The sequence below is a fragment of the Aythya ferina genome (assembly GCF_964211825.1).
Source record: "Aythya ferina genome assembly, chromosome: Z".
Classification (NCBI taxonomy): domain Eukaryota; kingdom Metazoa; phylum Chordata; class Aves; order Anseriformes; family Anatidae; genus Aythya; species Aythya ferina.
Window position 1 is genome coordinate 71,183,164 of NC_140299.1, and position 26,223 is coordinate 71,209,386.

At 36.7% G+C, this 26,223-nt stretch overlaps 1 protein-coding gene across 6 annotated transcripts in view; it reads left to right on the forward strand.

Moving 5' to 3' along the window:
• Nucleotides 1–26,223, forward strand: part of LINGO2 (leucine rich repeat and Ig domain containing 2) — a 575,497-nt gene that overhangs the window by 291,128 nt on the left and 258,146 nt on the right. For all 6 annotated transcript variants that reach the window (XM_084505347.1, XM_084505341.1, XM_084505342.1 and 3 more), the window contains one exon: nucleotides 15,313–15,395. Coding sequence is in view for 5 of the 6 variants with exons in the window: in XM_084505341.1 (XP_084361467.1) it covers nucleotides 15,378–15,395 (18 nt within the window). In the remaining variant the exon portion in view is untranslated. The remainder of the gene's footprint in view (nucleotides 1–15,312; nucleotides 15,396–26,223) is intronic.

Consider the following 26,223-nt stretch of genomic DNA (forward strand, 5'->3'; position numbering starts at 1 on the left):
CATGTTTTCCAGTTTCTTTGGAATTTGCTTATAAACATCAAGTCATATTATTTATTTCTGGTGTTTAGTTAAAAATGCCAAGATAGATTTTACTGGCACAGTTGTTAGGGACTTAAGAACAAGAAAAAAAAAAAAAAGTCAGCCTCACTTTCTTTAATAATTTTAAAATCTTCCTGATACTATTTGCTCCTGCATCTTTTATTTCCTGTTCTCACTTTATGACAACACAAAACCTTTCTCTTTCTTCTATGTGAAAATTTTATTAATGAGAATTAAGGAGAAAGGATTCTGTAAATATTGAAAGCTCAATATTCTTGCAAGGTCATCTTTTTCCCTTCCAATCATTTCTCTTACAACTTATAACAGCTACTGAGGATTTTATGATTAAAACAGGTTGGTTACAGTAGCTGTAAATTCTTTGCAAATGCACAAAAAAATAATATATTAGATTTTAAGTTGGTGGCCATTACTTTTTATTGTGCTTATGCTACTTTTATCCCTTGGTACCTTGCTGAGTGACTATACTGCTAAATATTATCTGGCATTGGAAAAGGATTTTCCAGGGAAATCATTTAGGTCCCTTGCCTGTACCATCTCTTTCTCTTTTGTTTTCTCTCTCTGTAGTATTAATATTCTATAATTGGAAGCATATTGTTATCCATTCCATTACTTTCAGAACCATAATTTAGAAAAGGACTAGCAGCAACATGTAAACAAGTAGGGGGGACATGACTTTGATTATCTCTAGACTTTTTTAAGGAGCTGTATCAGATTCATTTGTCTGGTTGGCGATTTGTAAGACACTGTCCTTCCATTTCAGTATTAGACTCTGGTAACCATTGGATGCAATTCCAAAATCTTGCTTAAGCCCACACACTCAGTCTTGAGTTGGGTACTTTCTTTCTGCCTAAGCATACAAGTTCTCCAGCATTTTGTATGAAACAGAAAAATGTGTTCTATAGCATCCATTTCTCTGAATGGACTTCTGGGGCCCTGACAGCCAAAGATTCTCAAATTAGATGTTAAATGAAGTTTGGTTTTGATGTAGAAGAAGCTGCAGTTATGAGATGCTGTACTCTAAAACATAACTGTTTTAAACCTGTTAGCCATAGCACTCTGTTAATGGCAAGTACTGTAAGATATTCCACTCAGGCAAACAAATATTTATGTTTATTGAAATTGCAAGGCTTTCAATAAATGGTCATTGAAAAGTTATTTTTAACCTTGTAAAATTTTGTGACTCCTAAACCTTAAATTAAAACGTCAGTGGCAGCAACTCTACCACAGTTTGTTATTGATTACCACAAGAATTTTAGTGCAACTAGATTCAGTAAAAGCAGTATCAAAATGTACTTCAGGTTTCTGCATCTAGTGTACTGAAGTGGAAAAGCCTAATTCACTTCCCCTCTGTATGTGATTGCAAATCTGGAAAAATTCTCAAGGGAAGGGAAGGGAAGGGAAGGGAAGGGAAGGGAAGGGAAGGGAAGGGAAGGGAAGGGAAGGGAAGGGAAGGGAAGGGAAGGGAAGGGAAGGGAAGGGAAGGGAAGGGAAGGGAAGGGAAGGGAAGGGAAGGGAAGGGAAGGGAAGGGAAGGGAAGGGAAGGGAAGGGAAGGGAAGGGAAGGGAAGGGAAGGGAAGGGAAGGGAAGGGAAGGGAAGGGAAGGGAAGGGAAGGGAAGGGAAGGGAAGGGAAGGGAAGGGAAGGGAAGGGAAGGGAAGGGAAGGGAAGGGAAGGGAAGGGAAGGCTTCATGTTTTAGGTTTGATCAACAGAATTGCATCAGCCTCAAAACCGTACACATCTGAAATTCTTGCAGTCTGCTGGCTGTGGTGCTTATTGTTCCCCTGTGCACATGCCTGGAGGTGTTTATCTGTTACAGATGGTCTCTTTATTCAATTCTGTGTGTGGTATACTTGGTGCAACCACTGTATTCTGTAAGTAGGATTTGCCCTGCTGTGAAGTAGCAGCTTTTCTTTGTGGATTTAACACTGTTCATAAAAGAGGTTAAGCACAAGTAAAACACAATTTAATTTAATTCAATTATTTTTAGCACTCATTTCCTACATAAGCTTAGAAAATCACTAGACTATGATATTAAATATAAACACATGTATTAGTAGTATAGCCTGGTTCTTGTGCAGTAGTGAAACTCACTGTAAACAATAGGTCAAACTTCATCCTTAAGTTTGATTACAGGGGTGTATACATTCAGTAACTGTTTTCCTTTGGGAATGATAAAAATAACAGCACTACTGAGCATCTTACAGAAATGAAGCCAGTAAGTTAAAGTTATTCATGTAAAGGTTTATTGGATCAGACTTGTTTCCTGCCACATGGTTTTCTAAATGTGTTGGGAAAATGTGCATGGAGAAGGCTGATGAAGTCAACACTGTATTTTATTTCTCTTGAATTTTTGAAAAAGTAAAACTTTCTCAATTAAGCTATTAATATTAACTAGACCTTATACATAGAAAGACTAGCTAGTTTATGTTTCAACTCTTGTGAGAGACTCTGAATATAATAGAATATATAAATTTAGAAATTTATGAAATGCTGCGTTTTTTCCAACACACCTTTTTCATTTCTGATGTATTAGTTCTCCCTGTTTTGTTTCAAGTACAGATAAAAGTTTGATTCATTATTAACATAAAGAAATGGATCTGATTGAGGTAATAGGATTTGAAACATGGTTTTATAACTGTCACACAAAATTATATTTAAAGAATTAGAAAACAATGGTTAAAACGTCATGAAAAAATGCATTGAAAACCCACGTTTTTCATTCTCTTTTTTCAATCAATAGTAGCTGCACTGACTGAACACTGTTAGTCTGATTTATTCAGGTACTTAATGTGACTTATAAGTTATTGACATGCATTTTATGAGATTTAAAAATGTGTTTATGTGTTAATTGGATTGATTGTTTGGGTCATTTTGATGAGTAACCAAATTAGTAGACCAACATGATTTTTAATGTGTCCAGTCTAATGGAATAGATGTTACCTTTCGTGTTATCTAACAATAACAACTGCCATTTGAATATAAATTCATATAAATTACATCATAATATGCAAATCCATTTTGTCATTATGGATGCAGGTCTGTGAAGCCCAACAGTACAGCAAATACTAACATTTTGTTGTTAAGTGTTCAAAAACATAAAATAAATGAGGCATGGGTATTGATTGTCTTTGGCCTACATTATCTGCACAGGAACTATTAAGAAGGCTTTTCCATCTTCCTTTCATGCCTCATTTTCTCATTCTATCTAATGAAGAGCTTCACTTAAACTGTAATGTGCTACTGTCTTGAAAGTACATTCTTATGGCAGTAAAAAGCTATAGTTGTACATTATGGTCTTTTTACTGCTGTGTTTATTGCTGTGTTGCATTGTATAGAATAATAAAATTTTGTACTGCAGGAGTTATTTGTTTAATTAATTTTTAACTGTGAAATATATTTTGGCCTCTATAAAGGCAACCTGCATTTCTGACTTCAGAAAGCAGATGGTCAGCTGTAGCTCTGGACTTCAACTTGTAAAACTGAGAACTGTCGATCAGAATGTAGAACTGTGGAACATTCTGCATTTCTCTTCCTTTGTAGGTGTTAATAAAATTCCAATACATAGCTGGGTACACTACCAATGAAAATGCTTCATTAGTGATCCTTGATTTAGCTTCTGCTTTCTTGAAATGCAGGTATTCTGCTAGATTAAAACTGGAAGTCTTGTAGCAAGGCATAGAAAGAAACAAAATAATTTAATTCAAAAATCACATTGAGAATGAATCTGAAAATGAGTTAGTATGCACTGAAATGTTTGGTCAAAAGTTTCACGATATGAAATGATTTAACATTCTGACTGTAGGAGGTGATAACACATAACCTTTGCAGACTATTTAGAGGTAATCTTCAGATAAAGAACTCTTACTAGGGGATCTGTCATTTATTAGTGCTCAATATGTATTTATCTAAAATGTCCTTCAATGCTGGATTCTGTAATTTGTTACTGGTAACTAGCAGGTTTTTGCAGAATATAAATTCTCAAGGAAGGACTCAAGTTTTTGATCCAGCATAAGACCTTCATCTAGAAGAGAATTCCATAAAGTAATCAGAAATGAGTGATGAGAAATATTCAAAATTGCAAATGAAATCTTTCCTCTATTTTTTTTTCCTGTTGAGGGAACAGATTTGGTATTATTAGGTAGGTTGGTAGGTCTTCTTTGTAAGATAATAATAAGCAATCAAAAAAATTGTGTTGTTTGGTTGGTTACACTCAGCAAAGTTTGAATTCTTGCGATTTTCTGGCACTTATTTGTGGGCATTATAAAAACACCTTCTCCATGCCACTATAAGAGGATCTGTAACAAAATGTCAGTACCTCTGAGCCTTATCTAGAGCATGGAATGGACTGAGAGCAGCTCTGAGCAGAAGGACTTGGGTGTGCTGTTTGACAAGAAGTTCACCATGAGTTGGCAACGTGCGTTTTCAGCCCAGAAAGACAACCATACCCTGGGCTGCATCAAAAGAAGCATGGCCAGCAGGCCAAGGTAGGTGATTCTCCCCCTCACTGCTGCTCTTGTGAGACACCACCTGGCGAACTGCATTCAGCTCTGGGGGCCCCAGCACAAGAAGGACGTGGAAGTATGAGTCCAGAGGAGGGCCGTGAGGATGATCAAGGGGCTGGAACACCTCTCCTATGAAGGCATGCTGAGAAAATTTGGATTGTTCAGCCTGGAGAAGACTCCAGGCAGACCTTATAGCAGCCTTCCAGTACCTAAAGGCATCCTACAAGAAAGCTGGGGGGGGACTCTGTCAGGGAGTGTGGTGATAGAGCAAGGAGTAATGGCATTAAACCAAAAGAGGGGAGATTTAAATTAGATATAAGGAAAAAGTCTTTACTCTGAGGGTGGTGAGGCACTGGAACAGGTTGCCCAGAGATGCTGTGGATGCGTCATCCTTGTAGGTGTTCAAGGTCAGGCTGGATGAAGCTCTGAGCAACCTGATCTAGTGGGAGCTGTAGGGTTTCTTTGTAGACTTTAATTACTAAGAAATGTGAAGAGGGAGTATGAAATCCAAGATCCTAAGACTTAGTTATAGCTAGGTCATTCCTGACAGATTTGTGTCTAAGAGGCTAAATTTATTTAAGGTGGAAGTCCTCTATATCCTAAATAGCATCTCTATTTATCTGCCAAATAATTTGTTTCTGCAAGTTGTATAAAAATTTCTTGTCTGGTTTGCAGTGGAACTTGAAAGCAGTTAATCATCATTCTTCTAGTGTACTACCCCACTTGTCTCAACTGCTGAACAATCCAATGTACTTACCACAGCCTTTCTTTGTAAATCACATTTCCTAACCTTTCATGATTCTTGTTTCTCTCTTAAATTATCCATAGCTTGTGTATATTTTTCTTGAGAGTTTAGCATTTCTTAGGTAATATCAGCTTTCAGTGTATAATAATGTGTAACAAAAATATTGTAAATATAAATATTCACAATTATGTAAAATGTGTAACAATATTTAAAACACAATGTAAATATATCTAAAATACAATCTACAGAAGTATTTCTAACTCTGGTTATTAGAGAAAATTTAGGCACATGAAGAACAGAGTGTAACTGACCTGGAAATGAAATCTTCTAAAATATTAATGTAATACCTGTACTAAATACATAATCTGTTTGAAGTTGTCACCAAGCTGAATACCAAGTTGGAGCTTGCTGAGAAGATGTTGCCTCATCATCCAGATCATTAATGAAGTTGCTAAACAGAATTCGACCCAATATTGACTGCTTAGGTACATTGCTGGTTACTGGCTTCCAAGTAGGTTTAGTTACACTGACCACTACCCTCTGTTGTCAGTTTTCAGTTCGCTGTCTGCTGATCTAGCCCATGTATCAACAACTTGTCTATGAGGTTCATATGGGAGACAGTGTGAGAGACCCTAAGGGAGTCTGGGTTGACAATACCCAATGGTCTCCCCTCATCTATCAGATTAATCTTTTTGTTGCACATTGTCTACTAGGAAGAAAGTTAAGTCCGTCCTAACTGAAACCAGGACACAGATGTTTTTCTCCTTAGAGAATCCATGCTGACTCCCCACGATGATTTTCTTGTTTTTCGCATGCCTGGAAATTGTTTTCATGATTAGGTACTCCATCACTTTGCCAGGAGTCCAGGTGAGGCCTGTAGTTGCTTGTGTCCTCCTTCTTTCCCTTTGTGAAGATAGGTGTAGTGGCATTTGCTTTGCCAGTCTTTAGGCAGTTCTTCAAATTGCCATGATTTATCAGAGAATATCAAAAGTGGCCCTGCAGTAACATCTTCCATCTCCCTCAGCATTTGTGTGTGCATCCCATCAGGTCCCATGGACCTATGTATGTAAAATAGTTAGGAATCTGAGACCAGAACTCTATCTGAAACCATCTTTAGTTATTTTATTTAAATATGATAAATTTATCCTATTTCTCTGTACATTAAATGTAGGCGCAACTGCTACATTGACTGCAGCGACTACTAAAAGATAAGGACTTATGCTCAGAAAATCATTGTTGCACAGCTTAAGCCAGCTGAAAGTCAAAGATATCCCTGAGGAAGAGGTTTTGCAAAAATTTTTTGGTATCTTTCAGAGTTGTCACTGTGAGAAATATCAGAGAAGCAAACATGAAAAATATGAACTGTAAATGCAAAGTAAACTTATTTTGATCAGTGAACGATTTGGCAGTATGAGTTGTGAATGCAAAAGAAATTTCTCTCTTTTGTCCCATCTACATTTTTCCTCTGAACACAAAAGTACTTACGCAGGAGTGCCTCCAGTAAACACCTTACACTTCACTGAGTCAGAGATTCAGGTGGTATTTGTGCTTTCCTTTCGCATTTTCCCAAGTGAAGGTGCAGAAGCTGTCTCTCAGTATACAGATAATGCACTTGTTTAGTAAATGAGCAGTGTAGATGGGAGGTAGCCCCATCACGGGCATTAATGCTAAAGTCTGAAAAAGGCTGAGATAAGTCCTTATATTAAATCATTTATAAAGACAGACAACATGTAAAATACAAGTGCAATTTCTCCTCTAACACTGACCAAACTAGAAAGTGCAGATTTAACATGGTTGCAGCATTACTAGCATCACTAAGAAGAATTCTAGGTGTACTGTTTTTCTTTCTACCAGTCTCCCCAGCCCAGTGCTAGTAATGTTAAAAGCTAATAGGTGACATCTAATACAAATTTCATTTAGCATGCAAGATCTATAACGTAGCTTCTTTTATTAGAACTCTTAATGCAATAGTTCAGTTGCAGAGATTCAGGCTGCATCTGTCTGTCTGCCACACCTATGCCTCATTGAGTGCCTGCTGCTATTTCTCAGGTTTGTCATTTCTTTATTTACTGTGGAGCTCATTTAGTTTTATTCAAAAGCTCTTTTCAAAATGCCTGTAGTACACAAAAACACACTTTATCAACAAATAGTATGTTGCTGTGCAGATGTGAGTTTCAAGAAGCATTCTTATGGGATAAGAATGTTATCTATTAGAGTGATAAGGCTTCAAGGAGAAACAATTTTAATTTAAAAAAAAAAAAAAAAGCATTTTTGTTAAATACATACAGCTGTGTAAAAATCCAGTTGCATGTGTCACTTTCAAACACTATTAATAAAGACTCCATGTTTTAGAGATACCTTTACTGTTTTTTTGTTGTTGTTGTTTGTTTGTTTGTTTGTTTTTTACACTTTTTCAGGAACAGAAATCCTTATATCTGAAGCATTAAGCCCATTGACCATATTCCTGAAGCTTGTTTCTAACAATATCGTTGCCATATCATAGAGCAACTGACTTTTTAGAATATGAAATTTCAGATAAGGAGTTACAGTATTTCTGAATTGAGGAATAATAAAAATATGGTTACTGGTAATAAGTGAAAACTGATTTCTGCTGATAGGAAATCCTAAATCCTGTGTTGTTGTTGTTGTTTGCTCATTTGTTTTTTGACTGTTTTCAAACTGGAGTTTGTAACTTTCATATGTATTCCAAAAGATCATGTTTTATGACGCCCAGCTCCTATATGCTACCTGATTCTTCTATTAAAAGTTCAGTCAGTGCCTACATGCAGTCAATTTAAGAAAATAGTCAGTTTCCAAGCCCACTGCCCTTAGGATCCATCCGTTGTCTTGACCAAGCCATAACTTGATTCAGCATTTCAGTTGCAGCTAGAGAAAGCCTCTTATCCTTACAGCTGAAATATGTACATGTGCATAGCATCCTGTAAGAAAGTGTACCACCTACATTTAATGTAATCAAACTGATTGTGTTAGCTGGAAGTGTGCTCCATATATATTGACAAATCAATTAAGACATTTATTTTCAGCTACTGGTAAGACTCCAGGGATGTCAGGCAACAGATCTGTTAACTGGTTAATAGCTTCATAGTAGATATCCTGGTGATAGCTCCTTTTTCTGCAGGTACCATCTCATTTTCTCTGTGGCACACAATTAAAATCAAGCCTCCACATTTTTTGATTACACTGAGAAGCTAAGTTTGTCTATAAATAGTCCCTTAGAAATGAATAGGTGCTGTTCAGTGAGTAAGATACTAGATTAGCTCTAAATATTTCTGGTTGTAATAGGATGCATATGTATCACAGCATTAAAAAAAAAAAAAAAAAAAAAAAAAAAAACTCAAAATTTCAAATTCTGGTTTGGTTTGGTTTGGTTTGGTTTTGATTCAAATGCTTATCATATCGTCAACTGTCTTGTCATGTTGCTCAATTGTAAGATACTGCTGACTTCTTAGCTGGGAAGTCACCTAAATTACTTAGCAAAAACATGATTTTCACCGTGAGACTTTCCTTATTTGCTCAGACCTCAACTGTAATCTCAACAGTAGTCTGTTCCCAGCATTGCTAAGAGAATCACAGAATCACAGAATTTTCTAGGTTGGAAGAGACCTCAAGGTCATCGAGTCCAACCTCCAACCTAACGCTAACAGCCCTCCACTAAACCATATCCCTAAGCTCTACATCTAAGCGTCTTTTGAAGACTTCCAGGGATGGTGACTCCACCACTTCCCTGGGCAGCCTGTTCCAATGCCTCACAACCCTTTCAGTGAAGAAGTTCTTCCTAACATCTAACCTAAAACTCCCCTGGCTCAACTTAAGCCCATTCCCCCTCGTTCTGTCACCAGGCACGTGGGAGAACAGGCCAACCCCCACCTCGCTACAGCCTCCCTTGAGGTACCTAAAAAGAGCGATAAGGTCACCCCTGAGCCTCCTCTTCTCCAGGCTGAACAAGCCCAGCTCCCTCAGCCGCTCCTCGTAGGACTTGTTCTCCAGGCCCCTCACCAGCTTCGTCGCCCTTCTCTGCACCCGCTCAAGCACCTCGATGTCCTTCTTGTAGAAAGTTAGGATATGTGTATACAGTGAGCAGTGTCTTGGTAAACCCTCTTAGCTTCCAGGACTGACAATTTAACGACCTGAGCTGAATGTCACTAGTATGTTTAATTAATGTTGATTTTATAGCCATCTGCACAGTCAAATGATGTCTGTGTTTGGTTGTTTGATACTTGTTCATAAGCAACTATCTTAGTCCTTAACCAGTCAAGATTTTACATCTTTATGTAAGTCTGAAGTATCATTTGCTACTGGGGATCTGTGCTACTATGTTTCATGTTTTAAACAAACAAACAAAAAAGTTCTTGTAGTGGTAGTTTATACCCTCAGTCGCTTAAGATACCTTAAACTCTATTCTGTATCATGAATAAAATCAGAGCTATACTGCTACATATCTTTCTGAAATGATTGTGTACAGATGTTTTTTAAGTAATTGCAGTCTATGCTACTGTCTTTTCGCTCTGCTGCCTTTTTTTGGCTCTGAGTTCTTTTCACTTTTATTTAATTACTTTCTGCAAAAGAAGTAGAGAAGAGCAAATACCATTGCTCTTCTCTAAATCTGCTAAATTCCAGTCACATATTACAAAAAGATTTGGATCCTTTTCTATTTGGAAGACTTGTGGTAAGTCTGTTTAAGAACAAATTAATATTAATTGGCCTCAGACACATGTAAACTGGAAATTAGACATCTAATAAGAGAAAAGCATGGTTCTGGAGCAGTGTTTCCATTCATCCCATTTGTCTGGAGACATCTGAGTTAATATTTAGATAGACGACTGTGTAACATGATTGCCAAGATAGGAGGACTGAAGAAGATTCTTTCCAGTATCGTCTCTTAGTCCACTAGGAAAATATGATGCCAGATAGTTTGTGTCTTTGAATAGGTGCTTACTGTGAAAGAGCACACAGGTCTTCTTGACCTTGAGACAGGTTTCTATGATGTCTTTTTGAGATTTTGAGAAGATGTCTCAATTTGAAATGTTTGTGAACGTGATTGTAGAAAACATTGATAAAACAAATAATATAGACAAAGGGACATTGACAAAGAGCAACAATGTTACTGACATAGAAAGAGTCTGAATTACACACCACATTAAAAAAAATAGCAGAAGAATACCAAATAAATTATATTCAGCACTAAAATATTGGATCTATAGCACATATAGTCCAAAACTATGCAGAAAAGGAAGGTGTCCTTTCACTGTCTGTTTGATTATGCAAATAGCCAGGTTATAGTGCTATAATTCTTTTTGTCTAAGCATTATATACAAATACATGTATATGTATTGAAATTACATATTACTTAGATCAAAGATCTCTCACACATTAGCGCTGATAGTTACCAATCAATGTTTTTCCGCTTCACTTTTTTTGTTTCATTGTTTTTCCCTCGTTGTTTCTCCTACAGTTTGACTGCTTCTTTTTTAAGACTTCAATCTACATTATATTTTCAGTAGTAAACCACCTAGGCAGCAGTATAATGCACCTTCTGTTCCTAAAAATATGCCATTGTGAAAATGCTGTCTGTCTTCAGGATGAGGTGTGCTGGAGGAGGAAGGGAGGAGTTTCTTTTTTCATTTTAGTCATGAATATACACTAAAATTGTGACATACTGGTTGTACAAATTGACCTACTCTTTCTTCTGTTTCTGTGTTTTTTTTTTTGTTTGTTTTTGCTATGCTGTGTTTCCAGGATATAGTTGCATTTTTTGAAATGCATTTTTGTGAATAGCTCTTTCTGCATAGATACTCTCCCAAGATCAGGGAATGCAGAAGGACAAGTTGTCCTGCCGTCTTGAGATGTAGAGCTTAGCGATATGGTTTAGTAGAAGACTGTTAGTATTAGGTCAGAGGTTGGACTTGATGATCTTGAGGTCTCTTCCAACCTAGAAATTCTGTGATTCTGTGTGATTCTGTGACTAGATTATCCTCAGTAAAGAATTATAATTCAGTGTCTCTGTTTCTTCCTCCTTTCCAGTGAGGCAATACTGTATGATTCATTCTACTCCAATGTCAACAGATGTGAAATGAAGCCAGAACTCTTTTTCTTTCTTGTCCCTGATTTTTAATTAAAGAATGGAGGATGATAAGTAGATGTTTGAACAGTAGTGTTCAGCCCCAAGTTGTGCATTTTCCTTATACACTGGTACTGCTTTTTCTCCTATTTTGTTGTGTGAGAATATATACAAGCCCCTGTTTGGTCCTCTCAGATCAGCGGAACTTCTTTCAGAATAAAGCTAAGTAGTGCTGGCAGAAGCAGGTTACGTTTTCAAATACCAGTCTGAGAATAATTTTTAATTATCCAATTACAACTTAACTAAAAGGAAATCTAAAATTGGAAGAAGGAATTCAGGCAAAAGGAAGGAACTAGACAAACATATTGAATCTTATGTTTGGCAGATCAAGTTCTGCAGTTTATTTTAGAAGTAGTCCTGTCCAGAAGTTCAAATGATTAATCCTTTGAGATGCATAAATATTTTAGAAAGTATCAAAAATATTGTCTGTCTAATTCCCAAATCCTAAAAGACAAGTAGAAGAGTTATAATGCATCCAGGCTGCATTCATTTTGGTTTTGACTCTGGGGCTGTGAATTTCATTTTCTCACTTTTTCCAAAAATATAAAATAGAATTATTTTAATAAATAAATAAACAAGATATTGCTATTAGCTGAAAATTCCTAATGACTTTCAGAACTAATATGCATTCAGACAATAAGCTTTTACATAAGACCATAAATATTTAATATATTAATATATTTAATATATTACATATTATACATAACATAATAATATACATAATAAATATAACAATGCATTATACTATGTATGATAAATTTTAATTATAATAAATTATAATATTAATTAATAATATTAACATGATAATTTGACATTATCTAATTTAATTGTATAATAATATTAATGTAATGTTAACATATTTAATATAATACATAAAATATTTACATAATTTGTTGAGTTATGTTGGCAGACAGAAAGTAGACAAAGGTTTAAGAAGCTGTCAATTTATCTTCCTGGCAGACAATGCTATTTCATGTTTTCACATTTACAGAGGTTTATGCTGAAAAATTAGAATAACTCAGAAAATAGCTTGCATATCTCACAAGACAGTATTTCCATTGAGGAATTTGGGCACTTTTTAGACTTAATCATAAACTTACAAAGAAATTTTGAAATGTCCTATATAACAGTAAAGAACATAACAGCAAAGTCCCAGGTGGTTCTCAGTAATTAATACAAACATCAAAAAATGGCATAGCATGAAAGGATTTCCTTCTCTGTTTTTTCTTTCAGCTCCTCACAAGTTATATATAAGTTTTATTGCCTTAAACTCAAAGAGCTGTGGTGGGTTTACCCTGCTGGGCAGCTGAACTCCACCACAACTGCTCACTTCCCCTCCTCAAAGGAAAAAAAGGGTATAAATGTAGGTAATTACCATGTGCCTCTTGAGGTCACCTTGACTGCATTTTCCTCTTATTGTTGCTGAATTTACTCTATATTCTACAAAATATTTCACAAGTGGGTGTTCTTACAGCCTTTCTCAACAACATGTTACGTGTATATGATGCTGGCTAATATTAGAGTACCAGTAACTATCACTCATCACACAACATAACTCATCATAATACACTACAATGAACGTTATTTAAAACAGTGAATTCTGGAAATAGAATAATGGAGAAAATGCCTTGTATCCCATATTTATACTGGTAGTAGAACATTCTGCAAAACTAGTCATGAAACGTAAGAATTGTTCTCTTAGCATTGATACCTTCTAAGTAGATATTATTAAAAATAGATATTCTTACAACATCAAATTATCCATTGACCAAATATCAGTCATTATAATAAGGAAGAAGTGGCTGTTTTGCTGGCTTTAAAATTAATTTGGCAGGAAAAGCCATTCTGTCGCATAAATTTGGACTGTAGCAAATTTTAACTGAATTGTTCTGTCCAGATATAGAAACAATCATATCCAAAAATGGATGGGTATCCAAAATATTTCATGTCATGAATAGCAAGACTGTGACTGAGGTGTCTCTCCTCCTTCATGTTTGAATTTACATTACATTAGAGAAAGCAGTGAGGTAAGAGAACAGCATATAATACTATGCATTCCTAAGGAGGAATTCAAAGTATATAAATACAGGGCTGAGTTGCCCCAACAAATTAGTATAAACTGAATGAAGTTACTTAAATGCTCACTCTCAAATTATTTCTTTTTTTAACAAAATGTATCATGGGAGCATGTTTTTCAATAGGGAGAGTGTTTTTCAATACTCAGCTCAACCAATCAGTGAGAGATGTGGTCTGAATTCAAGTGCTGACCCTGCACAAAAGTGATGTTGGTCTGGATCTCCTCAGGTTCCTTCCAACCAGTTATTCCATGACTCCATTATTCTTCACAGAAATTTTAAAAATTAAAAAGAACTGATACCACAGGTCCAGTTCCGAATGTCAGTCACAAACCTTTGGCTTTAAAAAGCTTTAGGACAGTTGAATGTAAGGAGCAGACAAGACAGTCTTCTGATAAAAGCAGTTGTCTTGTCTGAGGTCTTAAGGACAGAGAAGCGAGAGCTAGATTTAGGATTACTTGTAGAAAGAAACCAGAACACTATAGGTGAGTTAGAACACTATAGGTGAGTTGTGTGATACCTAAGCCCCTCAGACTAATTTTTTTTCAGCAGATATACAGTTTGAGAGTACACAGGTACCTAAGAGTGCACATGGAACAAAATGTAGCAGTACTTATGTTATTTTTATTAACTTTACTCCATTTTATACAGTTTGTACTCTCAGTTTTTATGATTTTCCTGGGATTATACAAAAAGGCTTCTAGAAACAAACAAACAAACAAACAAACAAAAACTTCCTCCTTGACTTCTCTAGTATCTCTAAATTCTAAATCTTAACTAATATAAGCCTGCCCCTTTAACATGATGAGTGAATCTCATGATTCCAGGAAGAAAAAATTATAAGCTCTGACCTTCTTAAATGTCTTGTCAGTTAGGTATATTATTTTATAGTGACCCATTCTAATTTTGTACATCACAATGCTTCTGTGTAACACTGAAGGGCTGAGATTGTTTCAAGTGGTGAATCCAAAACACAGTTATCTTTATGTTATTTTTAAAATATGTATCTTGGTAATAAATCATTATTTCTGAGACCAAACCCTGGTGTAGGTGGAAAATACGGATGCTTATTTTAATTTCCTGAACTAAATATCTGAAGCATTGGTTTAGCTCTTCTTATTTACTTGAAGAATGATACTATAGCTGGTTATATAAACAGAAGGAAGAGTATTTTTAATGAAGAATCACTAAATGCTAGATCTTAGCTCTCCAATGTTGTCTGCTTCCTTTTAACTAAATACAGAGGCCAAGTTTTTAATTTTTGTTTTATTAATGCATAACTGTTATGGTGCTTTTTAAGTTCTTCCCCAGATAATACAAGCCTGCAAAAATAGCAAGTAGGCTAGGTAAATAACTGAGACATCCAAGATTCCATCTACTCATACAATCTATATGACTGCATGTCAGGGTTTACCTCCTGCTGCCTGAGACTACCAGAGCTCTAAAGCTTCCATTATTATTCACTAAATTCATAAGGAAAACTTAGGAGACATGTTATGTAACAGACTACACTGCAGTGGTTTGTTGTTTTTTTTTTGGTGTTGCTGTTTTTTATGAATGCTTAATGGCAGTCTGTGATTTGCTGTGTACTCAATCTTGAAATGCAAATATAATGAAAGGAGAACATGAGTTATTATGTTGGTCTGCTGAAAGGTTTCTGACCCTGTTAATCAAATTATTTTATCCAAAGACTTGAAAGCCACTGTTTATTTATTTATTTTTATTTTATTTTATTTTATTTTATTTGTTCAGTTGTTATTTTTAATTTTTTGTTGCTGTTGTTTTAATCAGGTTGATATGAAGATAACAGTCTGGAGAAGGGAAGTGGTGGAATAGTACCACCAAATGCGTGAGCAATGAGCAGTTTCAACTTGGTAAGTTTCTGTTAATTTTTTCACTTGTGACCATTCTTCCATAAGTGATCTCATTCATGTTTGCTGTAACATCTCAGCTGGTGCTCGTTGTTATTCTTGTTGTCTGTGTTAACTTTATAAACTTTGCCTTCTGTGTTAAAGTACTCAATATGTCATGACCTGTTTGTCATGTACCCAAGTATTTTCAGTCCCCAGCCACAGAAATTATTTTCTAATCATTCAAATATGTTCAAAATTTTGACCTCTTGTGCCAGGACTAGATGCTGAAATGTTGAAAATTTTGTAAGCTGAAGGGTCTCCTTTTAAAATGTTGGTGTTTGTTTTATTCTAATTTTCAGGGCTTTGTTGTTGTTGTTTTTATCAAGAAAATCATAAACATGAATTTTAAAAATACTGTTCTAGAATTTCAAAATACACTTTTAAAACATTTATTTATCCTACTCTTATGCTGAAGAATGTTTGATTCAGGTGATTTGCTGTTTTATGAAAGAGCAGTCTGTGCTATTTCTTGCAGGTGGAAAAATAGAAGCATTTACAGAGAATAGTCTCCAACCTCCCTCAGAAAGTATAACTAGCCCTAGTAGTGTTTATAAACTAGCATATCGGTAACAAACACAACCTTCAGCTAATAAAGTACAGTGCTGAGTAGTTGTAAGGTAGTTTTATAAATTCAAAAATAATTCAGATGAGCTGCAGCATTTAATAGTGCATCAATTTCAAATTTTTAACCTGAAAATATGAAAACAATGTCACTGGAACCTGGCAAAACTTAAGGCCATAATCTGTATGATTTACAAAGATACTAACTTTGTCAGCAAATAAATATGTAATATGGAGATGTACTTCTGTCAAGGTAGGTCCTATCTGATCCCTATTTACATGTATATGTGTATGCATACTCAATTATATATCAGTATTTATAGAGCTTCTACTGATAAATGGACTATCTATATCTTTTGTTTAAAATAAATGCTTTTTTTTTTGCTTTTTTTTTTTTTTTTTTTTAATTTGACTATTGTATCAGTAGTGACAATTCATCAACAGTGCTTCACCACTGTACTGGGTTTAAAAACGTACCAAATAATAATGTAGGTATAAGAAAAGCTCTCCAAAAATTAAGTTCTTTGACTCCACCTTGTGCTCACTGGTAGGAGGTAGAGTCATCAAAATGTTAATAGTAGAGAAACACAAGAAATATGGCTGTATCCTTTATGAAGGAGATTTATTTTCTTATTATGGGAACTTAGTTGAACTGTTTGATCTGTCCAAGCTAAACAGTGAGTCCACTAATATTGTAATAACTATGCTGACTCAATCCCCCTCTTGTCCTTATAAAACCAGTCACTGTCACTTCTCTTTATGAAGCACCATGAATCTTTTCTTGCTGGGTCCCTAAAATCCCACTTGCACTGCATACAGGTATTTACATATTGTCTCCTTAGAGATTTGCAAGGAAGATGACAATTCTGGTATTCAGTTCTTGTGCATAAATGGAGATGGTCTTGTTGGGGCATTTTTATTGTACCCCTTGAGATGAATTAAATACACATCTGTGCTTAAATACAAAGGGGACTAACCTCTAATGACTAATGCATTGTACAGAGTCCTATGAGGTGTCTGCAGAGATATGTCATGCCCTGGCCCCTTACACATACTTGCCCCATCATCAATTCCATGAGCACCTAAGCGCCCTGCTGGGTTCACCCCCAGTCCCACTGCTCAGAGGTGGTCCCTGAGCAATCACATTGCACCATTGCTACAACACAAAGCCCCAGCACTGTCTTATCTCCTCAGCAAGGGAAACCTCACTCCCTGACATGGAGTCCTTCTGTCTCTGGTGTCCCTGCTCCCCCAGTTTAACCCCTTCTGCAACCAGACTTTCTTGCCCTCTGTGCTAGATCATTCCTTGGTCACAAATTACCACTGCTGAGCAATTACAGCTTTATTTTGCCCCATGGTCTACTATGTGGAGAATAAATAAATAAATAAATAAATAAATAAATAAAAAGTGCTATTTTTTTTTTGGTTGGTTGCATTTATTTTGCTCTGTTTCTGCAGGTTTAGGAGTGATTTTTGCTCTAGAGCTTACACTTGCCTTGGCACTTAATAGGCACTAATAGGCACGAATTTCTTGCCTTAACATCAGCACTTCATGTGCCTATGCTATGTTTCAAATAAAATGAAAGGGGTACTAGTTTTTCAGATAAATCTTCTTTATTTTAGACAATTTGCAGTTTTTAAGATTTCAGTAGCAAAGTGGAAATGGTATATCACAGGAAGGTTATAGCATATGTAAAAAAAAAAAAAAAAAAAAAAAAAAAAAGTGCCCTTTCATTGCTTGTTGGATTACATGTCATCTACCTCATTCACACCATTTCTTATTTGTATAACAGTCATGTCATACAGTTTTTCATCTCTTACTGCTATGAAGCCCACCAATCTTGCATTTGTACAAGACAGAATATGAGACGTGAAGAATCATCTTTGGACCAGGGAATTTTGTTGTTGTTATACCCACTGACAAGCATGGTGCCACTGCTCTAGGTCCACCAGTTCAGTATGGGTAAGACCACACCGGGAGTACATTGTCCAATTTTGGGATCTCCAGTAAAGAACAGACACTGACATACTGGAGTATGTTCAAGGGAGGCCATGGAGACAGACAGGGGACTGGAGCACCAAGCACCATGAGAGAAGCCAAGGAAGAGAAGACATTGTTTTTGACAACTACCTGATAGGAGGACAGAGAGAAGACAGACTCTTCTCAGATATGGACAGTAGAAGGGCAAGAGGTGACTGGTGCAAGTGAAATTCTTGCTAACTATAAGGAGGTTTTTTTTGCATGCTTGTCTGCTTTTCTTAAGCATAAGTTGATCAGATACTGGAGCAGTTTGTCCAGAGATGCTGTGACATCTCCATTCTTGGAGATGTTAAAGACTAAACTGGGCACAATCTTGAGCATCTTGATCTCAATAGACGTGTGTTTAGAAGTCAGTTGGACTACCTGACCTCCAGTAGTCCCTCCATTTCTAAGTTATCCTGTGGGTTTGTGACACTGTAGTTAGCATTGTTCCCAAAAAGTAGGGAAAAGCAAACAAAGCCTTCTGAACTATTTTGCTCAACCATTTTTACTAACTTTAAGCAATTAGTTGTGAAAATGTTGACTAAACCAACATGAAAGGTGTCTTTTCCAAATTCTTGTTACAGTAATTAGAATATTAAAATCTTACAGATTTTGGACAATGTACAGATATGGGATAGATTAATGTGCTTCCAGTAGACATCTTAGATATTTGTAATGGCAAACATTTCCATTACACATCTACCCACCCTTCTTATTGAGAAAAAAAAAAAAAAAATATATATATATATATATATATCTATATGGATTCCTGGTTGCCAACATGAGCTAGCCAAATCTAATCGTGTAAAGATTTTGAAAGTAATCAACTTTTTTTGACTTTCCAATGTGGAGAGTTGGATGAAGATATGGTTGTTTCTTCAGTGTTGGTGGCAGGTAAGACAGAAAGGAATTAGGAGAGACGTGAAATGTTTGGAGCAAAGTAGGCATTCCATATAATTTACAAGGCTATATTATCATTGGTAAAAGATCTTATTTAAATGCACCCGGTTTAGGTGGATTGTTTTTCACGTGAACATAGCATGACTTGCCATAGCATGACCTTTTATTTCTGCCTGGCATAATGTGCAGTTCTTAGATTTGCTGTTCCCAGGGCACATTTTCTATGTAAGCTAGAGACATTTACACATAGAATAAAGTCATGCTATGGTACTTCTGCAGTTTTTAATGCATATTAAGGGGCTTGTCTAGATATACCCATGTCTGGAGATCTTTTCAGGGTGATGGTGCAGGGTTGAATAATATCATTTCCATTTTCTAGAGCAGTGGTCTGCAAACTTTTTTTTTTTTTTTTAATCATGCAGAACTATCAATATATATATATATATATGTATTTAGCATGTATACCCAATATCTGTATGCTTATTTAATTACAAATTATACATATGTATTACTGAAGTTATAATATTTTCTTCCTGTATTCAGCAGATTGTCTTGCATACCCTGTGGTGTGCATGCACTCACCCACTTCAGAGATCACTGTGCAAGAGGAGGTTTGAAAATATAGTCAGAGTAGACAAGTCATATTTACCACTGTTTGGGTGCACTACCTATATGAGTATTGGAGAATACCATATCACTTTTGTAACTTCCAGGATGCTTCAGAAAGTTACTGCTTGCAGTTGCAGCTTCTAATAACATCTGCTGCACTGTATTATAATATCATTCCTTATTTTGTGGAAGGCCAAAGTACTGTAATAGTTCAGTCCATGTACTGTGGTATAAAGTAAGCATGCATACATAATATATTGTTGTTCATCACTGAGGGTGAGGATCACTGTAGTTTAGCAAAGATATGAAAAAAGCAAAGTAATACACACTTCTTCAATTCTTTGTTGTTATTTGTTGTTTGATGTCCTTTTACTCTGTAGGAAGTCCATCTGAATCTGCTCAGATAGTTGTTTATTTGAGGGCAGGATTGCTTAAAAACAGAACGTTAGAACACTGTAATGCTAAATATGTCATCCGAATTTATTACGGTAGTTTTGTATGGTCTCTTACGAGTGACCAGGTTATGGTGGATTTTCTTAAGACAGATAAGAAGTGTTATCATTCTACCAAGTAGTATGCAACAAATGTTTCATTTGCCATTTAGGATTGACAAACCCAAGCAATTACTAGCTTTCATTTTATTAAAAGGTAACTGGGAGAGACGGAAAATACTGTGGGGAAAGTAACAGAAGTCGTAATAGCTGTCTTTGGTTAAGAGCTTTTTGTCTTCCCTTTGGAATAAGGAGCAAGGAAAGGGAAAAAGAAATATGAAAGACAGGGAAGAGCTTTCATCCTGAGTATAAGAAATGGACTCCAGAAGCTCCCAAGGCTAAATAACACTGAAATGGAGGTCTCAGCTATCAACCTAAAAACTGTCAGAAATCATGGATCAGCTAAGGAAACAAAACAAAACAAACAACAACAACAAAATTTACTACCCACTTGATAAAATACAACTGTTCTGGTCATTTCTTATTTCAGAACTGTCTCCAAATTTGTACTTAAGAAAAAAAGCATTTACTTCTCTATCTTGTGTGTTGGGTCTGTCTGGGATGGAGTCACCTTTCCCTGCAGCAACCCACACAGTGCTGTGCTCTGCACTCGTAGCTGGAACAGCACCGGTATCACTCCAGCACTGCATAGTGCTGGCATGACATCAGGACTCCTCCCAAGCCCCCAGGAGCCAGCAGGCTGGGGGTGGGCAAGTGATGGGGAGGGGTCATCACAAGGGCTGCTGACCTAAACCAACCAAAAGGATATTCCATAACACCTGATGTCACACTCAGCTATAAAAAGGGGGGCTCTTTTGGGGGAGGGGGCTGTTCCTCCTGAACAACCACTATGCGTTTTGAGGCCCTGCTTCCCAGGATGTGGCCAAACATCATTTGTTGATGAGAAGTAGAGAATATATATATTTGATTTCCTTCTCTGTGCTTCCGCACGAACTTATTGTTTCTTTTGGTTCTTTTTTTCTCCCCAGTCCCTTTCCCTTTAATTAAACCATTCTCATCTCAAACCTCAAGCTCTCTGTGTTGTATTTTCTTCCCCTTCCTCTTTGAGGAGAGGGGGAGTGAGAGAGCAGTTGTGGTGGAGCTCAGCTGCCTACCCGAGTAAAACCACCACATCTTGAAACTTGTGCTCTTTGTAAGACAGGATAATGTTTAAAGTTCATTAACGTGATTATGATAGTATTTAGTAAAGGCATCTGAAACAAATAGGGTAGTATGAGATCACACTAGTGCGTGATCTCAACCAATGTGCAAAAATGCTTTGCAGTACAAAGTTTTCAAACAGTAGAATGAGAGGAGAAGCTTCCCAAGTCACTTTGAGAAGAGAAGGCAAAAAAGAGGCAGACAGTGATATTGTACTTTCTCACAGCTAGTATGTGTGTTTTCTAAAAAAAAAAATGTAAAGAAAAGGAAAGTGCAGGCAGATTTGCCTCCTCTGGAAACTCTGCCAGAGAAGCTGGTGGCTTTGAGCATATTATGAGTAGAAGCTGAAAAAGGTTTAGCATAAACGTAGATACCTTTATTTCTCTCGTAATATGCAATTAATATTTCTAATCCCTATTGTCCTTGCTGGCTCAATAGACCCTGCTCAATAGACGTGCACAAAAGAGCTTTACATTTTACATCTACAATGGTTTATGCTCATTACTGATGTTTGTAGTGACAAAAATATTTTCACAGCTTGATTGGCTTTCTGTAAGGAAGGCAGGGTGGAGTGCTAAGTGATCTAAAAGCTAAGTTTCACTACTTAAGGCAAAATATTTGAGTATTCATTCACTTCCAAATAGACCTGACCACGTGCAATGGAAAAAAAAAAAAAATGTTGGGAAAGAAGTTAAAGCATGGACTTGAAAGTGAATAACCATTTCAATATTTTTTTTCTTTTGCCATGATAGGAATCCTAGTAGAGAGCTTAGATTTCCTATGCCGTGTACAGAAAATGCCCTGCATGTTTTTGAAGTTTCTTTTACATCCATACTGTACACACTAAGCCTCTGCATTTAAAGCAGAAATGATAGTTAAAAAATAATAATAGAAAAAAGCAGAGAAATAATAAAGAGAAAGAAAGACTGGACAGAAGAAATAGACCTACTATGTAGAAGAAATGCAACTAATTAAAGACTTAGTTTTGCTAAAGAACAAAGAAAGGATTCAGTCCTGGGAGACTGGAAACTTAGTAGTTCAGTTTTGAGAAGACCAGATACTCTTAGGTAGTAAGATTTTACACTCTTGTGATGGTTTTACCCAGCTGGGCATCTAAGCTCCACCACAACCGCTCTTCTCACTCCCCTCCTCAAACGGAAAGAGGGTGAAAATACAATGGAAAGGGTTCAAGGGTTGAGATAAGAACAGGGAGTTATGATACAACAAGGATCATAACAGTTAAAACAGACTCAGTGTAGGGAGATTAATGAAATTTATTACCTATTACTAACAAGCTAGAGCAGTGAGAAATTTAAACCACAAACATCTTCCTCCACCTATCCTCTTCTCCCTCCTCCCTCCAAGTGGTGCAGGGGAATGGTGAATGGGGCCTTCAGTCAGTCTATGGTACTTCATGTCCACTGCTCCTTCACAGTCACCCTCTGCCCCTGTAGAAGGGGGTCCATCCCACGTGAAGCCGTCCTTCCCCAACTGAGCCTGTGAGGGCTGCCCACAGGCAGCAGCTCTTCAAGAACTGCTCCCACATGGCTCCATACCACAGGGTCCATCCATCCCCCAGGAGCAAACTGCTCCAGCACAGCACCCCCACGGCTTCTACACACTAATTGTAATTCTTTGGCAAGCTTGAAGTTGAGCTGGAAATTGAACTCCAAACTTTTGACACTCTTCATTTCTGCTTTTAGTCTGGTTCTTACTATCATCTTTTCCAAAGACAGTTTACAGTAACTTTAAAAGTTAGCCATATAGTTATTTTAGTTTACAGCTCTACTTGTTTGTTGTTTTACTTAAAGGAAACCAAGAAAGACCTAATGGATGCTATTTCTTCTTCATTTGCAAGGGTAGATTGTAAATTGCTGTCTTAATGTCAGAGGTACAAAGATCAAAGCAATAATTCATCTCTGGTATAGCTTTCCAGATGCCAAACGAATTGTACCAGAGATAAATCTGGCCAATTACTATTTCAAGGAAACACAGAATAATTTGATTAAAGAGCTATCCCCCACCTCAAAAGTGATTAATTACTGAAAAAGTACTAATCTTAAAAGCACTCCTTCCAATAGGTCATGGAACATGTAGAAAGTATTACTAATGACCACTTAAGCCCTTACTTTTAGCTACTTCAAAATACCATCTAATTTCTGTCACTTATCTTTTCAGTTCCTGTCTGTATGAATAAGTGTTATTTTTTTTTTCCTGACCTTGATCTTCTGTTGGCATTTGTGAAACACCTATCATGTAATAAGGAATTCATTTGCACTTGTAACAGTAATTTATTGTCATTAGCTTTTTTGCTGTCAATCTGTTTTTAAGCATGCTAATTGGAATGAGAAAGAAAGGATGGTCTGAGGAAACTATCATAATTGAAGATAGTATTTTATTTATTTTTGTAGTGTGAACATCTACTCTAAATTTCATTACTAACATTTCAACTATAATATGAAGTATTCCTAGAAGAAATGGCAACACTTCATCTTAAAATATAACCAGTCTTTTTCCTAACATACAAAAAAAGTCATATGGCATTACTCCATCAAGCAGTACCATTAAGGCTTCTTCTTGTCTGTTTATTCCACACTTCTGTACTGATAAAATAGAAATAGTGAAGCTAGCTGCCTTCCCACAGGTACGGACAACGTTTCATAAATAGCATTTGCATAGAGAAGGATCCTGTCTTGGAAACTGATGTGCTGAGACATGTTTTGATTTATACTTTGGCTCCTTCTGTTATTCTGACTGTGAAAAGGTTCTGATAGCATAAAGGCTTTTCTCAGGACCAAATGCTGCCAAAGTTCTTTTGCATAATCTAGAATTGTGTCCTAGCATCCATTGTGATGGAAGGTAAATATGACGCAACAAGTGTAAAGGTTACCCATAATATCATGTCTACTTTCCTTAGCTGAAAAGAGCGGATAAATCTACTTGACTGTTAGAGCACTAATTAAATGAGGGTATGTCTTCAAAATCAGTTTCACATTTATTCAGGGCTAGAATCTTATACTTCTGCTCAAGTTTAACAGCTCTTTTTATTCACAAATGGGTAAACCGAATGGTATTTGAGCTCACTCTGGAGTTTAAGGTGCATGTCCTATTCACAACTGCATGTTTATTCTGTATAGCTGCTACAAGTCCTTCTATTAGCACACTATGCTTACATAAAGCTAATATTAGTTATCAGTTTAAGTATCTTCAGAGAAGATAATCCAATTTAGGCAAGCCACTCTCTGATCCTAAATTTTAATGTACATTTCTGGACTTTTTTTCATGATTTAGAAGTAGAATTGAAGATTCCTTAGATTTTCAGATTCTACTTTATTTCTGTTTTATTCCTTCATATCAGTTTTCTCTAGCTATTTTTGAATCATCTCTTTGGCAGATAAAGTGTTATAAAATCAGTGGGGGACAGGTTGCTCTCTGATCTGTTAATTTAGTAAAGGGATAAAAAGGTGTTTTTAAGATGCTTTGCAAACAGTAGGTGTGGGTGGGTGGAGGAGTCATGAAAGACAGGCAGAGCAGAGGAGCTCAGAAAGTAGGGCAATAGTGTATCAGGAAGAAGTAAAACAAAATAAATCTGAAATGAGAATAAAGACTAGATTGGTAAAAAATGATACAAAGGTGGTGAGCAAGGAAAGCACAAAATTCTGAAGTTAGATAGCATGTAGTATACCTTCAGTGTCTGGTTACTCCTGCATAATAACAGGGCAGGGATGCCACCCACTAGATCAGGTTGGCCAAGGCCCCATCCAGCCTGGCCTTGAACACCTCCAGGGATGTGGCATTCACAACTTCCCTTGGCAGCCTGTTTCAGTGCCTCACTAACCTTACAGTGAAGAATTTCCTCCTAAAGTCTAATCTAAATCTATCCTCTTTTAGTTTAAAACCATTCCCCCTTGTCCTATCATTATCCACCTGAGTAAAGAGTCTTTCTCCATCCTTCTTATAAAACCTCTTTAGGTACTGAATGAGATCTTGCCGGAGCCTTCTCTTCTCCAAACTGAACACAGAATCACAGAATCCTCAGCTCTCTAAAACTTTCTTCATAGGAGAGGTGCTCCAGCCCTCTGAGCATCTTTGCACCCCTCCTCTGGACTTGCTTTAACAGGTCCACATCTTTTAGAGCTTAGGTTTAAAACTTCTTATATTGATTGTGTGCTTCAACATTTTATTGAATTGCACCCAGTCTTGGAGAAGTTATAACCATTTATAGAAGTTACAACCATAGGGGCACAGGTTGTGTTTGCTTCTGTCCTTCTGATGGAGGAATCAATGCTGACAAGCGAGCTCATCACATTAACACGTGGCATTGGGACTGGAGCAACTGGCAGAAATTTGGGTTCTTTGATCATGGGAAGGTCTATCTGACACCATGTTCATGTTTTCAGTGAGAAAATTTGGCCAAAGCCCAACTAGAGTTGAAGTTGGCCCTGTCTGTGGGAGACAATAAAAAAGTTTATTTTAGATATGTGAACAGAAAAAGGAGGACCAAAGAAACATAGGTCCACTACTTGATGGGGAAGGTCTCCTCAAAGACAATGACATAGGCAAAGCAGAGACATTTAATACCTTCTTCACCTCTTTCGGTGGGAATGACAAACTCCCAACCGCCCCTGAATGTGTGTGTGGATTTGCTGCTCTGCCTGTATCCATACAAGTCCATGGGTCCGGAAGGGATTCATCCCAGGTGCTTAAAGAGCTGGCTGATGTCATCGTGGGACCTCTCTCAATTATTTTTCAATGATCTTGGACATCTGGAGAGGTCCCAGTAGACTGGAAGCTGGCAAATGTTGTTTCAGTTTTCAAGAAGACTAAGAAAGAAGACCCTAGAAATTATGGGCCTGTCAGTTTCATGTCAGTGCCTGGTAAAATCATGGAGAAGATGATTCTTGAAGTTATTGTAGCGTACCTGGGGCACAGTGCAGTCACTGGTCCCCGCCAGCATGGGTTCATGAGGGGTTGATCCTGCCTAACAAATTTGATTTCCTTTTATGGTAAGATCACCCATCTACTTGATCAAGGGAAACCAGCT